The sequence below is a fragment of the Stenella coeruleoalba genome (genome assembly GCF_951394435.1).
Source record: "Stenella coeruleoalba genome assembly, chromosome: 6".
Taxonomy (NCBI): Eukaryota; Metazoa; Chordata; class Mammalia; order Artiodactyla; family Delphinidae; genus Stenella; species Stenella coeruleoalba.
The window spans coordinates 100,247,611-100,262,674 of NC_137151.1; the positions used below are offsets into that span (position 1 = coordinate 100,247,611).

At 38.5% G+C, this 15,064-nt stretch overlaps 1 protein-coding gene across 11 annotated transcripts in view; it reads left to right on the forward strand.

The window, feature by feature from the left end:
• Nucleotides 1-15,064, forward strand: part of PIKFYVE (phosphoinositide kinase, FYVE-type zinc finger containing) — a gene marked incomplete at its 3' end in the record, with an annotated part of 81,678 nt that overhangs the window by 40,849 nt on the left and 25,765 nt on the right. For 10 of the 11 annotated variants that reach the window (XM_079925293.1, XM_079925294.1, XM_079925296.1 and 7 more), the window contains 9 exons: nt 426-606; nt 1,218-1,292; nt 4,369-4,476; nt 7,860-8,000; nt 8,672-8,798; nt 9,035-10,194; nt 12,147-12,247; nt 13,430-13,501; nt 14,174-14,345. In XM_079925293.1, coding sequence (XP_079781419.1) covers nt 426-606; nt 1,218-1,292; nt 4,369-4,476; nt 7,860-8,000; nt 8,672-8,798; nt 9,035-10,194; nt 12,147-12,247; nt 13,430-13,501; nt 14,174-14,345 — 2,137 coding nt within the window. The remainder of the gene's footprint in view (nt 1-425; nt 607-1,217; nt 1,293-4,368; nt 4,477-7,859; nt 8,001-8,671; nt 8,799-9,034; nt 10,195-12,146; nt 12,248-13,429; nt 13,502-14,173; nt 14,346-15,064) is intronic. The other variant, XM_079925298.1, reaches the window with a different exon arrangement.

Sequence of the window (15,064 nt, forward strand, 5' to 3'; positions counted from 1 at the left end):
AAGGCAGTGAGCTTTTTAATTTTAATTCTCCATTTTTATAATCTTCCATGACTTGATAGGCATGTGCATAGTTCTTCCTTAGAAAGTCAAAAATACTAACATTACTTAGGAAATAAAGCCTGTTCTGATGAAATTTCTTATAAAACAAAGTGTCCTAAATTGTCCTTGTCTGTCCCCAATGTCATTTATGTGTTAAAGTTTAATCAAATTAAATGGGTCATCTTAGTTGAGAATATTCACAGATTTTCTTTATGTGAAAAATCATTAAGGTGCAGATATGCAGAAAGAATAAAATTGACCAAGAAAATCTCATCTGTGAGCCATAATTAGTGTGCTTATTTCTTTGTAGACTGTGTTGTATCTTCAAAACTGTTGTCTCTGGCAGTATTAACTATGCAGACTTCTTTCCTGTAACATTTTTGTAGCTCAGCTAACCACAACCACATGATGGCACTACTTCAGCAGTTGCTCCATAGTGAGTCATTGTCACCATCTTGGAGGGACATCATTGTATCACTAGTCTGCCAGGTTGTTCAGACAGTCCGACCTGATGTCAAGAACCGGGATGATGACATGGATGTCCGCCAGTTTGTCCACATCAAAAAAGTGAGCTCTGCTAATGCTTTCCTAATGCTAGGAATTGATGAGATGGGCCTGATAATAATTTGTCTCTTAATGGTAATCTGAAAGGGTCATTACCAGGAGGGGTGCTAGGTGAGGAGGGGGAAGTTTTTCTGCCTGCTCTATTTGTTAGCAGTGCACTTAAGGGTCATAGAAGCCACTGTTAGGAAGTGAGAGGTGAATGGGGGTGGGGGGTAAGTTGGGCTTGCAATGAGTTGGGAACCCAAACTTTCGTGCTTCCTCTTCTTGATGTGTCATCTATGAGAAGTCCTCTTCCTACAGATTACTGTCAGTGTTCTGAGTAAAAGCAGTGGGTAATTGCTTTATTTAGAGTGTAGTGGAGTTTTGCCTGTATTTTTTGCCTATGATATGTAACTTAATAGTGGTCTTAATTGACATCTGGCATCAAGTACCAGGTAGTATGTTAGAGTGTTGATGATCATGCTAAGAGACCTTTGATTATTGGTTGAAAGGAAGAAATGCATCCTGGAACTTTTTGTACTTATTTGGAAATAAATAATAAATAATAGAGTTCATTTGACTGGATTCTAAGGATGTATCATTGAATTTTGTTGTTTTCTGAATTGTTTCATTAGATCCCAGGTGGAAAGAAGTTTGATTCTGTGGTTGTCAATGGGTTTGTTTGTACCAAGAATATTGCACATAAAAAGGTAATGTGATTCAGTTCAACAGTGAAGTTCAGCAAACTATGACTGTGTGCCAAGCTAACAAGCTGGGGGTACCTTAATCATGGAAGAAAAGGAGATTGGACATTGAGGGGTGACTAGCAGTGTGTCCCATAGGGGTGAAATTTTGGGGGTTGAGGGAGAGTCTCCCAGAGCCGATGATGACTGGGACTTGTACAGTGGGAACTCATCAGACAGAAGAAGGCTTCCCAACCAGCAGGCTGACAGGACACTGGTATCATTTCTCCCTTCATCCCACCGCATCTCAGGGAGACAGGATTTTCTAACAGACTGGAGTCCTTCCAGAGGCCTAGCATTTGACAACTTTGTTCTTCCTCATAGGGCTGAGCTCAGAATTATCACTGGAATTCTGTTATCCTTCTCCCCTTTTATCTCTACCTTCAACCTTGAGGCTCTTTCTAGCACTAGCACAGAGAGTAGGGTGAAATAACCTGGTGGACTAAGGAAACTCTGAGATCCTAAGGTGCAAGATGGTAAATGGCAGGAGATGGGGCTCGAGGAAGCAGGCAGAGTCTTTGTATCTCACTTTATTCTGAAGGCTACTGATTAGCGAAGTGTAGTGTGCATCAGGATCACCTGTGGACCTTGTTAAAAATGTAGATCCCCAAGTCCAAACCCTGGAAATTCTCATTCAGTAGGTTTAGCGGGGTGGGAATTGGGGGGTGAGTACGGGAAGGGTGGGACTACTTAAAAAAAATTTTTTTAAGGAAGTTTAGTTAATTTACAATGTTATGTTAGTTTCCAGTGTACAGCAAAGTGATTCAGTTTTTTATACACATATATATATTTTTTTCATATTCTTTTCCATTATAGTTTATTACAGGATATTGAATATAGTTCCCTGTGCTGTACAGTAGGACCTTGTTGTTTGTTTATTTTATACACAGTGGCTTGCATCTACCATTCCCAAACTCCCAATTTATCCCTCCCTGCACTACTTTCCCCTTTGGTAACCATAAGTTTGTTTTCTATGTCTGTGAGCCTGTTTCTGTTTTGTATATAAGTTCATTTGTGTCATATTTTAGATTCCACATATAAGTGATATTATGTAATATTTGTCTTTCTCTGTCTGACTTCACTTAGTATGGTAATCTCTAGATCCATCCTCGTTGTTGCAAATGGCATTATTTCATTCCTTTTTATGGCTGAGTAGTACTCCACTGTGTATATATGTACCACATTTTCTTTATCCATTCATCTGTCAATAGACGTTTAGTTTGCTTCTGTGTCTTGGCTATTGTAAATAGTGCTGCTATGAACATTGGGGTGCATGTATCTTTTCAAATTAGAGCTTTCTCTGGAAGTATCCTCAGGAGTGGGATTGCGGGTCATGTGGTAACTCTGTTTTTAGTTTTTTAAGGAACCTCCATACTGCTTTCCATAGTGGCTGCCCCAATTCACATTTGGCTGGGACTGCTTTTAATGGAGGCACTCTGGGTGTTTCCAGTGTCGTTTATGGGTTCTCACATTTTGAGAAACCATTGATCTGTACAGTGTTCTCAAACCTTGCTGTGCTTCAGAATCACTAAGGGAACTTATTAAACATAGAGACACCCTGGCCCCACCTGATTTGGTTACAGTGAGACCTCAGGCAGATCTCAAGCCTGAACAACTAGATGGAGAAACTGCAGTCCTGTTTTCACTCTTTTCTAAGCAGAGTCTAATAATTTTTTTTTGTAAGTCATTAAGCCTCCTGAAAGTTGTTAGTGACCAAAGAGAAATAAAAGTATGTTTGGATTTGATATTATAGCAATGATCCAGAGTTCATATTTCTACATAGAGTCTTATTAAAACATTTTACCCATCAAAGTAGTACTTTATTTTTTTAAAGATTTATTTATTTTTTATTTTATTTATATTTTTTAAAAAAGTTTTTTTTTATTTTTGGCTGTGTCGGGTCTTAGTTGCAGCACACGGGATCTTTGTTGTGTCATGCAGGTTTTCTCTTCTCCAGTTGTGGTGCATGGGCTCCAGAGCATATGGGCTCTGTAGTTTGCGGCACTCGGGCTCCAGTTGAGGCAGCAAACTGAGTAGTTGTGGCGCGCGGGCTTAGTTGCCTTGCGGCACATGGGATCTTAGTTCCCTGACCAGGGATCAAGTTCCCTGTATTGCAAGGTGGATTCTTTGCCACTGGACCACCAGGGAAGTCCCCAAAGTAGTACTTTAAATCAAATTAAATGGTCTTTGTTGAATTCAGAGGTAGGTATGTTGTGCTCATCTCCGGAATTAAAAACTGTTATGTGGGTGTGGTAGACACATATGCATGAATGACTGTCTTGCTCCACTGACCATATTTAGAGGTAGTCTTTAATTTGTAGTTGCTAAAAGAGCCCTGAATGTAGTTTCCCAGCTGATGAGTCACTGTTTTCAGGACCATTTACCGGTTTGGCCCTGATAAGCTTGGTCAGTCGGAAACTTCGATTGCAAGACCCTGGCTGTTCTGCTTGTGGCTTTAGCTGCATGGTTAGGATATATTATTTGAGTCACTGCTTCAGGATATGCTTTGAGGTTTTCTGTTTTAACTTCTTATTACCCAATTTGGCTTGCAAGTTTATGACTGTTTGGAAATTTATTCCATTAAAAATATATTCAGCAGGTGTTTTAAATCTTTTCTCCCTCATCTACCCTTCTTGAATTTCAGAAAAGTTAAATTCTGCCTTCAGAGTTGCTGATTTGTGGGAGTTTGTGGAGTAGACTGTCTTTAAGCCCCTCTCTGCCCTACCCAGGGCTGGATAGCTTTTCTTGCAACATTAGAAATTAAAAAAAAAAATAGTTAAGAGTATAGAAGATTAGGTAAAATAGCATTAGTAGAAAAGAAGCCAATTTTTGAAGAATTTTGCATAGCCCTAAACTACTAATTTGCTTTGAAAAAAAGTAAGAGAATACCACAGAAGAACTAAATGAGAGTATTTTAATATGAATGTAATGAGATCATCTATTTAAGAGGAATTATGAACAGTGTGAATTTAAAGTTGTGCTTAAAGGAGGACTATAAGGTGCAAACTTCAGAGTTTTAACAAACTGTTCATTTATTTTTTAGATGAATTCTTCTATTAAAAACCCCAAAATTCTTCTGTTGAAGTGTTCCATTGAGTATCTCTACAGAGAAGAAACTAAATTTACTTGCATCGATCCTATTGTGCTTCAGGTAAGAACTTACTGAAACAGTAATCTGGAGGGATGTTTGTGTACTATGATGCTTGCCAGCTCTTATAACGCATTCCAGCTGCTTAAATTTGACAGACAAACTTAATTGCTGTTGTTTCATTTAAAAAATTTATTATAAAAGGTGCTTTTATGTATCACACTTTAGAAGCTTACCAAAACCTCTGTCACTAGTTTTAGTTTCAAAGTGTTAAAGGCAACACATGACTTTTTGGGAATATATGAAGAAAATGTGACAATCCAAATCCTGTTTTTCCTTCCCATCTGGGTCATGGATTTACTTTAAGGATTTCTCTAACTTTATCAGGTTCACAATGATAATACCTGATTTTTTAATACGGTCTGTTCTACTAAAACACGTGTTTCTAGAACACTGAGTAGCTTACACACAGTTGGTAAAAGACAATAACATCCTATGGAAGTTGTGTCAGTTTCTGTCTGGTTTTGCTTAAGTGAGGAGGCCCAGAATAACTGTGGTAGGATTATAACCCTCAGCTGGAAAGAAAATCAGCCTCAGCTCAGCTCCTATAAAGGCAGGAACCCTTTTAGTTCTATTTTAAGAAATTAGAAGTGAGCTCCTCTTCGAAGAGTTCTCTCCCTAGAGAGATGCAACCCCTGGTCCTGGATGGCTCTTAGGCGTTCACTGTTCAGAGTTCCATTTCCAATTGTACTGTTGCACTTGCTTTTGTACATTTTAAATTTCCCTTGAGGCCACCTCCAGCTACACTGAGCTGCCTGTCTGGGCTGTCCCAAGTTCTCTGTCAAGGTACCAATTTTTATTCTTGTTAGTGCTATGAATATGAAGTTACATAGGTTTTAAGTTGTCTGCCCCAACCTCTTTTCTCCCATAAATGCTATTAATTAATTTGTAGTTGTTCAAAATGCGAAGTTTTCAGGAATGTGTATTCCTGTTATAGCAGAAACACATTCAGTTCCAGAAACATTTAGGAAAAGCATTGCTTGAAAATTCATAGGTGATAGGTACATTTTCTCAAGAGTGGTAAGAGCAATCACTTTTGTTCTGAATTCATAGACAGCAACAGAAAAAACTTAATTGTGGTGAAAGGCACCACGGGTCATGAAACTCTGCTCTATTGCTTAAGGAACTCTGTTAACTAGGACTGTTTTCTTTTTGGAATTCAGCTATGTATCAGTAAAAGTGAGGGGTTTCAGCTAGATTTATACCATTCCTTCTAGCTCTTATTTACTATGACTTTTCAGTGACAACTAAAATAAGGAAAAAGGGGAAACACAATTATCGTTCGTGGAATCTAAGGTACTGTGATGCTGGGACTTTTCTGGATCTCACTGAAGGTGTCAGTGAAAGACTTTTCTAGGTTTAGATCACAACCACATGGATTGCAAGATGCATCCTAATTGCAGAGATGTTAAAATGTGTACAATTTCATGTCTTGGAGTTGATGAACTAGTAATCAGAATCCATAGATACTTAGTTACAAAAAAGTTATACTTAAGTTTATCTGCTTTACTTTAACTCCATCCTTACAACCAGGTTAACAGACTAAAAACTTTATGTTAGAGAAGTATGCTCTGGGCAATGTATATTAGTAAACATTAAATTTAATTCATATAATGTAAAGCATCTGGTTCATCAGTGCTATAAAACATAGTTTATTATATCTTTAAGTGACCTATTAAAGTTTTTAGTTTGAATTGATAGAAAGTATCAATTGATATGACTTTTTTTTTTTAATCCTTTTTTTTTTGGTCCACTCATTGTGGAATAACCAATCAAAGAACAAGCTGAAAGGTAAATAAAAAAGGAGGATGAGAAACAGTGGGCAAAGAGATCATTAGCCTGTGGTGCCATACTGTCTTCGCAAGGTCAGCCCTCAAGATCTGTTGGTCTGCCACTGCTCCATTGTGTTCCTGGCCTACCTTCTGATACTCTTTCCTTGCTGAGCCTCTCTCAGGACCCCTTTTTAGCATGGTGCTTCATGTATAATCATAATAGTTGACTGGAGCTGGAACTGAGAGGAAATGTATTTGCTATCCCTATATCAGAGGCCAGAAACTTAAAAAAAAATCAACTTATTTTAGTTATTCTTTTTTTTTTTTTTTTTTTTTTTTGCGGTACTTGGGCCTCTCACTGTTGTGGCTTCTCCTGTTGCGGAGCACAGGCTCTGGACGCGCAGGCTCAGCGGCCGTGGCTTACGGGCTCAGCCGCTCCGTGGCATGTGGGATCTTCCCGGACAGGGGCACGAAACCGTGTCCCCTGCATCGGCAGGCGGACTCTCAACCACTGCACCACCAGGGAAGCCCTATTTTAGTTATTCTTTATTAGAGCTGCACAAATAAAATCATTTAAAATGTCATTAAGTAACAATTTATTAAGCAGAGAAAAATTAACACGTTTCAAGGAAAAAAATTCCATTTTGTTAATAATGGGAGAATTTGAAAATGTACAATTTCTATCAGTAAAACAGAGAAGGGTGAGAAGAAATATACTCCATCTAACAGGGCAGGTTCATTGCAGGGGATAGGCTCGTCCATTGCTGGTGGCACTGACCATGAATACGGTCTTACTCAGAAAGCACTGGGCATAGGGAGCAGAAGTGACAGACGTGCTCCCGCATTCCATTGTCACCTCTCTGAGCCCAGAAATTTTATGAAACAATTAATGAATTATATTGTTTTAACTCTGGTTGTTATTTACAATATTCATTTGCTTTGAAAGTAAGCCTTTGTCATGAAATTGTATTAAAAATGATTTAATTTTTAACTATAGCTGTTCTAGATAGAATATTATCTGTTCGGAGATTGAAATTAGGAAGTAGCTGAAATAGCATCTGTTAGAGAGTTATTTATTCAGATACCCAAAAGAAGAGATATTCTGGTTAGTTTCAGAATGTAAAAGGGGGAATTCATAACTATATTAAAAGTGTTTAGAAATTGCCTTCATTTAGGGTTAGGGTTTTTATTTATTTATAACCTTTGAGAGCTAGCTAATTGGATTCTTGGCTTTTATGTCATAGGTTATTAAGAATTCAAAATCCTTCAAAGTAAAGGTAGTGAGTTGGAGAATGAAATTTCTCCTGAAACTCTTTTCAGCATAATCGGCAGATTAGAGTGATGAAAAATATTCTTGGTTGTGTTTGAGTTAATTTGCTTATAGCAATGGTAAGTGATCTTTAGCATAGTTTCACCTGAGATTGGCGACCTGAGAAATGAGTTAACACATCAGTACTGCAGTGTTTACTTAGTAGGAAATATTTATTAGTAGTGGTTTGTGGGCAAAGAAAACTTAGGCTGAGTTTGATATTAATAGTCAAACTATCCTGATATTTTTACATGTCTAGATCTTGAATTGTACCACACATAATATTTTTGATTTATCTTACTTAGGAAAGGGAATTCTTGAAGAACTACGTTCAGCGAATAGTTGATGTTCGGCCCACATTGGTTTTAGTTGAGAAAACGGTATCTCGAATTGCCCAGGATATGTTACTGGAACATGGCATTACTTTGGTCATTAATGTAAAATCAGTGAGTGTTCTTATTTTTCTATTTTTATATCATTTAAAAATAATCACGGCTTGTAAATTTATATGCATGTGTGGTAGATATGCAGGGATCTTTAATTATTTATTTCTTTGCTGTGCCATATATATTGAAAGTAGGACAGGCATGGCAGTGATTTCATTATTTATAAGACTGGAGGAACTCAGGCTGGAAGAAAGTACGATTCATATGGCACTCATACGAGTTATATAATGCTCATCATAGGTTCTACAAGACCAAAGGTGTAATAGACATTAGTTAATAAGTAGTATTTGTGGAGACTTCATTTTGTAGTAGAAAATGTTCTCTCCCTTGAAAAGTTACCCTCTTCAGAATAGAGGTCAGTTCTGGAGGTTTCCCACCCTCCTGGAAGCTTCCCACCCTCCGCTCCTGAATCAGTACCTTTTGCCAGTGCATGATGCTTAAATGTGTTTTGATAATGTCATTAATATGAGTATGGTTTATTTTAGTAGGCTTATATTGATTTCTAAGTGTAGACTAATCTAGAGTCAGTAAAAGTCATTTAATTATTAAAATCAAGGAAATTCATTGCGAGGGCATTTTCATATGTTCCTATTATTTTTTCATATTAAATTTTCTAAGAATTTTATTCTTCTCTGTCAAATTTTGTAATATAATGTTGTTCTGTGTTCTAGCAAGTTTTAGAACGAATCAGTCGGATGACCCAAGGTGATTTGGTGATGTCGATGGACCAGCTGCTTACAAAACCTCACCTGGGCACCTGTCACAAATTTTACATGCAGATGTTTCAGTTGCCTAATGGTGAGTGATCTCTAGTATAGATTTACCTGGAATTGGGGACCTGAGGACATGAGTAAATTCATCAGTACTACAAGGGTGACTTAGTAGGAAATAGCTATTAGCAGTGGTTAAATGAGGACAGGCAACTGTTGTTTTACTTAAGGGTTTTTCTCTGGTAGATGTTAAGATGGTGAATTCTGTCTGGACTTCTGGATTGCCACCTAAGCCTTCTTAACCTTGTGTTTGTTTATTTGTAGAACAAACCAAAACACTGATGTTTTTTGAAGGCTGTCCACAGCACTTGGGCTGTACAATCAAGCTTAGAGGAGGCTCTGATTACGAGCTGGCTCGAGTTAAGGAGATCCTAATATTTATGATCTGTGTAGCTTATCATTCTCAACTAGAAATCTCCTTCCTCATGGATGAATTTGCTATGCCTCCTACATTAACACCAAACCCCTCCTTCCATTCTCTGATTGAGGGACAGGAGGATGAAGGGGCTGCACAAGAGCCGTTCAGCGGAAGTCCCCTCCCCCGGGAGCCTGACTTCCCTCCGGACTTTTTGCCCTCTGATGATAGCAGTTTGCTAGAATCAAGGATTCTGTTTGAGAAGGGTGATCAGGAAACTAAAAGTGTGCCACAGGATGTTGCCTCTTCGAAGCATCAAGAGCATGTCACAGCAGCTTGCCCAGCAGGTGCCCCCTGTGCTCTCTTTCCATCGGTACCGGAATCATTGCTGCCGCTCCATATAGATGACCAACAGGATGCCATAGGCAGTGAGCAGCCAGAGGCTTTGCAGCAAGCAGAGGAGCTACAGGATCCCAAAAGCCAGATGAGAGCCTTTAGAGACCCTCTACAGGATGACACTGGCCTGTATATTACTGAGGAAGTTACCTCCTCTGAAGATAAACGAAAGACTTATTCTTTGACCTTTAAACAGGAATTGAAAGATGTGATCCTCTGTATCTCCCCAGTAATCACATTCAGGGAGCCCTTCCTTTTAACTGAAAAGGGGATGAGATGCTCTACCCGAGATTATTTTGCGGAGCAGGTTTACTGGTCTCCTCTCCTCAATAAAGAGTTCAAAGAAATGGAGAGCAGGCGGAAGAAACAGATGCTCAGGGATCTCTCTGGCCTTCAGGGCATGAATGGAAGTGTTCAGGCCAAGTCTATTCAAGTCCTGCCCTCACACGAGCTAGTGAGCACCAGAATTGCCGAGCACCTGGGTGATAGCCAGAGCCTGGGGAGAATGCTGGCCGATTATCGGGCCAGAGGAGGAAGAATTCAGCAAAAAAATTCAGACCCTTTCGCTTATTCTAAGGATGCATCAGGTACTTCAAGTGGCAAATCCGGAAGCAAAAGTGAAGGTGACGAAGAGAAAGGGTTGATTACAAGTGATGCAGTGTGGTCAACAAAGGTGAGCAAGTCCACTTTGTGTGCTTGTGTAAATTTAAAATGTGTTGGGGACTTTCCTGGCCGTCCAGTGGTTAAGACTTCGCGCTCCCACTGCAGGGGGCGCAGGTTCTATCCCTGGTCGGGTAACTTAAGATCTCACATGCCTTGAGGTGCGGCCAAATAAATAAATAAATCTACGTAACATACATGTCTTTAAAAAAAATGTGTTGAAAATCTCTGCTATGGCAGGGTAAAAATAATCAAATATGACAAATTGCATGCAGATTTATTAAATATTTCCTCTATGCTTTTTTTGTCTAGGTCTTTCAGCTTATGTGTTGCTTTAAAATGTATGAAATAGGAGTGTAATGTAATGAAACTGGATTTTGAGGGTTTCAGGCTAAGTTCACAGTAAACTCAGGAGGAGCTCTGAGGTAGGGCGGCGGCGTGGAGCTGCTTAAAATTTCTGGCATGATGTCTCGGGTTTAGTGTGATGTGTCCTTGATCCTTTTAATGGCAGTGAGCAGGACAGTAAGGGTTGGAAGTTTATTGTAGGAAACGGATGTGTTTTAAAAAAATAAGGAAGCTTTATTCATGGATACATTATTGATAATGGTGGTAATAAAACTAATGAACAAATTTATCTCTAGATGAGGAAATACAGTTTTTTAATAAAACAAAAAGATGTTTGCTTTCACAAGTCTGGGAATGATTAATAATGGTACACCGTTTTTAATACATGAAATTGGCAAAAAAGAATGTGATAAGAGACATGGCTAATGAGGTATGGAAAAATACTTATAATAAACTAAATAAATTTATGTTTATATACATTTATGTAAACTTATTAAAAGTGATAGGGTGGTCTTTTAAATTTACATGAGTACATATATATTTTTGATTTAGGATTCCCATCTTTTATAACTTATTTCTGCAGATAAGTAAGCGTTTGGTATAAGGATGCTTACATTTTATTATAATATATGTACAAGGGTGTTTACTGAAGCATTATTTCTAATTGTTTGCTGTTAAAAGGATGAGTTGGATTTCGTTTAATGACCCAGAGAGAACCCATGATATATTTTCTAGTGTTAAAAAGCAAATTGGGGCTTTCCTGGTGGCGCAGTGGTTGGGAGTCCGCCTGCCGATGCAGGGGACACGGGTTCGTGCACCGGTCCGGGAGGATCCCGCATGCCATGGCCACTGGGCCTGCGCGTCCGGAGCCTGTGCTCCTTACAGGAGAGGCCACAACAGTGAGAGGCCCGCGCACCACAAAAAAAAAAAAAAAGAAAAAGCAAATTGTGTTTTAATATATGTAGCATCAAACCATTTTTGTAAAAAACCAAAATCACCTGTGTATACTTAAGTGAGTGTTTTTGTGTGTTTATGTGTATGAGCTAGCGAAAGTACATGGTTTTTAAACATACAGTCAAATTTGTCAATTTGGGAGGTAGGGCAGCATCAAAGGAGGAGAGGCTTTAAGTACTTCATGAACTTCTTCATATACCTCTGTACTGTTTGAATTTCAGCAGAGACAGGTGTTACCTTTGTTATGATCAAAAACAGGTATAAAGTACAAATAAATAAATACCTCAGGATTTAGATTTCTGTGTATCACAGGTTGATGTTATATCCAGCTATCAATTCAGACTATTTCATATTTAATTAACTATTTACTTCCAAGATAATTTAATGTAGTTTTGTAAAAATAAGAGTATTTAAGAAAACAAGCTATTTAGACATCTATTGGTATTTTTACGTTTCACTTAAACTTTTTGGATTGTTTTACCTCAAAAACTAACTGCTCTTCTTCCTTATATTTAGTGTCTTGTAGTTTTGAATCTTCACTGAAACCCCTGTAGTGATGACGGAGGCTTTACAGATCGAGTGGAGTGTGTTGGATGTTGGAGCCAGGCCTGGGGTTGGAGTGCGTTATGACTTGCGGTGCTCATCTGGATGTTCCTTCTCTTCCAGGTGGACTGTCTGAACCCTGCCAACCACCAGAGACTGTGCGTGCTCTTCAGCAGCTCTTCTGCCCAGTCCAGCAACGCTCCCAGTGCCTGTGTCAGTCCGTGGTAGGATTCCTTCCCCGCACCCTCCCACTATTGTACTTGAGGATAGAATTCCAGCAAGTCTGAAAACAATTCAGCCATTAGGCTCTGTTTTTAGGTGCATGGCGTGCTGCTGGTCATATGTGAATTGATGGAACTTTTGAACTTGTGAATTACGTATGAAATTTGTATTTGTTCATGGGTAGAAGTAAATGAAAGTACCTTTAGTGAGAGTGAAAACGGATGTGAGGGATGGAAGAGAAATTTGTAGTTATAAAAGTGAGAAAGTTGATACATAAAAGCTAGATTTAAGCATTTTGATAACATGTACAGATCAGGCAGGTTTTCTTTAGGCATCGCTTTCATAAAAGCGGTCAGTCTTTTGTCTTAAGTTTTATTCTAAAACTTAATTCGAAGTAGATTGATAGAAACACATTTTATAATGTTATAATTTATTTCCAGTGATAGTCACAAAAGCCTAGTTATTACATAGTTTAGTTTTAAAAGTACTAAAGAACATAACTGCTTGTTTTTGGAGTACTTTCCATGACAAAATGTGTTCCGTATTTTAATTTTGGACACCAGAAACACTTATTTCTACCAGTGAGATCAGGGATTCTTCCAGCATCAGTAGAGCTCTAGCAGTCTGACTTGGGGCTGGGTGAGCCCATGGGGATTTTCTCTGGGAGTTTAGGTCAAGGCTTGATATAAGATGTGGGTTTCGACAGGGTATGTATAGCTGAACTCTCTTATTTGTGGGCATTTATAAGTTGGGTATAAAGTTAAGAATTGGCTTTCCTGGAGGAATGTGAGCTGCTGCTCTTTGTGCTCAGTAATGGTGTGGACTAGAGAGCAGAGACAGGAGTCCCATTTTATACTGACCGGGCTTACGGCTTTGTAAAGGAAACTTCTACTTCTTCCTAACTCAAATCAGTTTTACTCATTTAATATTACAGTTTGTGCATCCTGATTAAATAGTTTCATAGGATACTAATGGACTGGGAATGGATATGATGCTGTAGTGTGGCTAGTACAAACCTGTTTTATCAGATGAGGTAAAACCTGTTCTGTAACAACAAAAGCATAGTACCTGTTTTAATACTGTATTATAAGCAGATCTAACAGGTATCAGTTTGGAGTCTCATGAAATATCTTTTGCTGGGTGGTAATTCATATGATATGTTTCTAAGAAATCTTTTCTTTTAGGATTGTAACAATGGAATTTTATGGAAAAAATGATCTTACATTAGGAATATTTTTAGAGAGATACTGTTTCCGGTAAGAACCAATTTTCTCCTTATGTTCCATTTATGCTTTTTTGATGCCCAGAATTTCAACCTAAGTATAAACATGAGTTGGAGCACTGTTGTGTGACCTTCCTGTTCATGCCACATGCCAGGGTTTACTATACAGAGAAGTAATCCTTTCATATTTCAACCCAGCATGTCTTCTCCAGTTCATTCCTCAGATCTTTGCCCATCTAATTGCCCTGCAATCCCACAGACTTTTTTTTCGGATGTCTGTTTTTACAGTGATTCAACTGGGAGGCAAGAGAAGCTAAGGACCTCAGTTTAAGTCTTAGAGCTATCACCTGCCACTTAATATGACAAAGAACAAGTAGTTTAATCTTTACCAGCCCCCTTTATAGGTATTAACAAACTCCACAAATGTCAGGAGTTTTAATAGGTAAAATGAGATGATGTTTTAGAAATACTTGGCAAATAGAAGGTGCTTAACAAGTGGAACCTATCACTGTGATGTGGTTGAAGGCAGGATGTTCAGCTGCAGGCTCTGAGCAGGGTGAGTGGTACCCCGAGCAGATCATCCACCAGTCGTCCTTACTCTTGACAGGATGCTGCACTTTCTCTACAGTGGTCCTGATTAGCCAGGATTCACTATACACTGGTCCTCGGTTTCGTGGTTAATGTGAGGACTTTCTTTTTGTCAAAGGCCTTCCTATCAGTGTCCTAGCATGTTCTGTGATACCCCCATGGTGCATCACATTCGACGCTTTGTCCATGGCCAAGGCTGTGTGCAGATAATCCTGAAGGAGTTGGATTCTCCAGTACCTGGATATCAGCATACAGTTCTCACCTATTCCTGGTGCAGAATCTGCAAACAGGTAAGTGTACCCTGTTGCTATAATATATCACATAGTATCTTTTATTTCTGTATTTATATAGTTCTTTTTTGGGGGGGAGGGTGGCCTCTGTTTTTTTGGATTTAGTATTTGTCTTTGGGCTCTTATTTATTTTACCTTCTAGTGCTGTATGTTCCCTTTAATGTTTGTTTCCTAAAGATTCCATTTTAGGATTTATCAGTCATTATATAAAACATAGGGTACCATGCCCAGTAAAATAGATCTTGACAGTTCTCCATTATGTTTGTTTATTCATTCAGTAAATGCTTATTGAGCACCACCTAGGTGCCAGGTACTGTGCTAGGCCCTAGGAAAGAAGGAAGAACAAGGTCAGGCTCCTGTCCTCTAGCGGGGGAGACAGACTTACAGTGATTACAGTATGCTAGAATGCTTGTGTAAGTTTAAGTCTATGTCAACATTTCTATCTTAAGACATACAGATGTGAGACCATGTTTAATTGATCTCTGCTGGTTTTCATATACATTCTTGAGGAAAGAACCATGTGTTTTACTTCTTCTGTGTGTTTTTCTAACTCTGCAGAGAATATTTGGTGCCAATATTATGTTTTTAATATATACTTTTTACTCAAATTGTTAACAGTGAGCATATGCCAAATTTAACTTCATTGTTATCTTAATTGGCTTATTTTGGAGTGTATGTTTGGAGGCACATATGGGAATTATAGATAAAATAATAGTGCA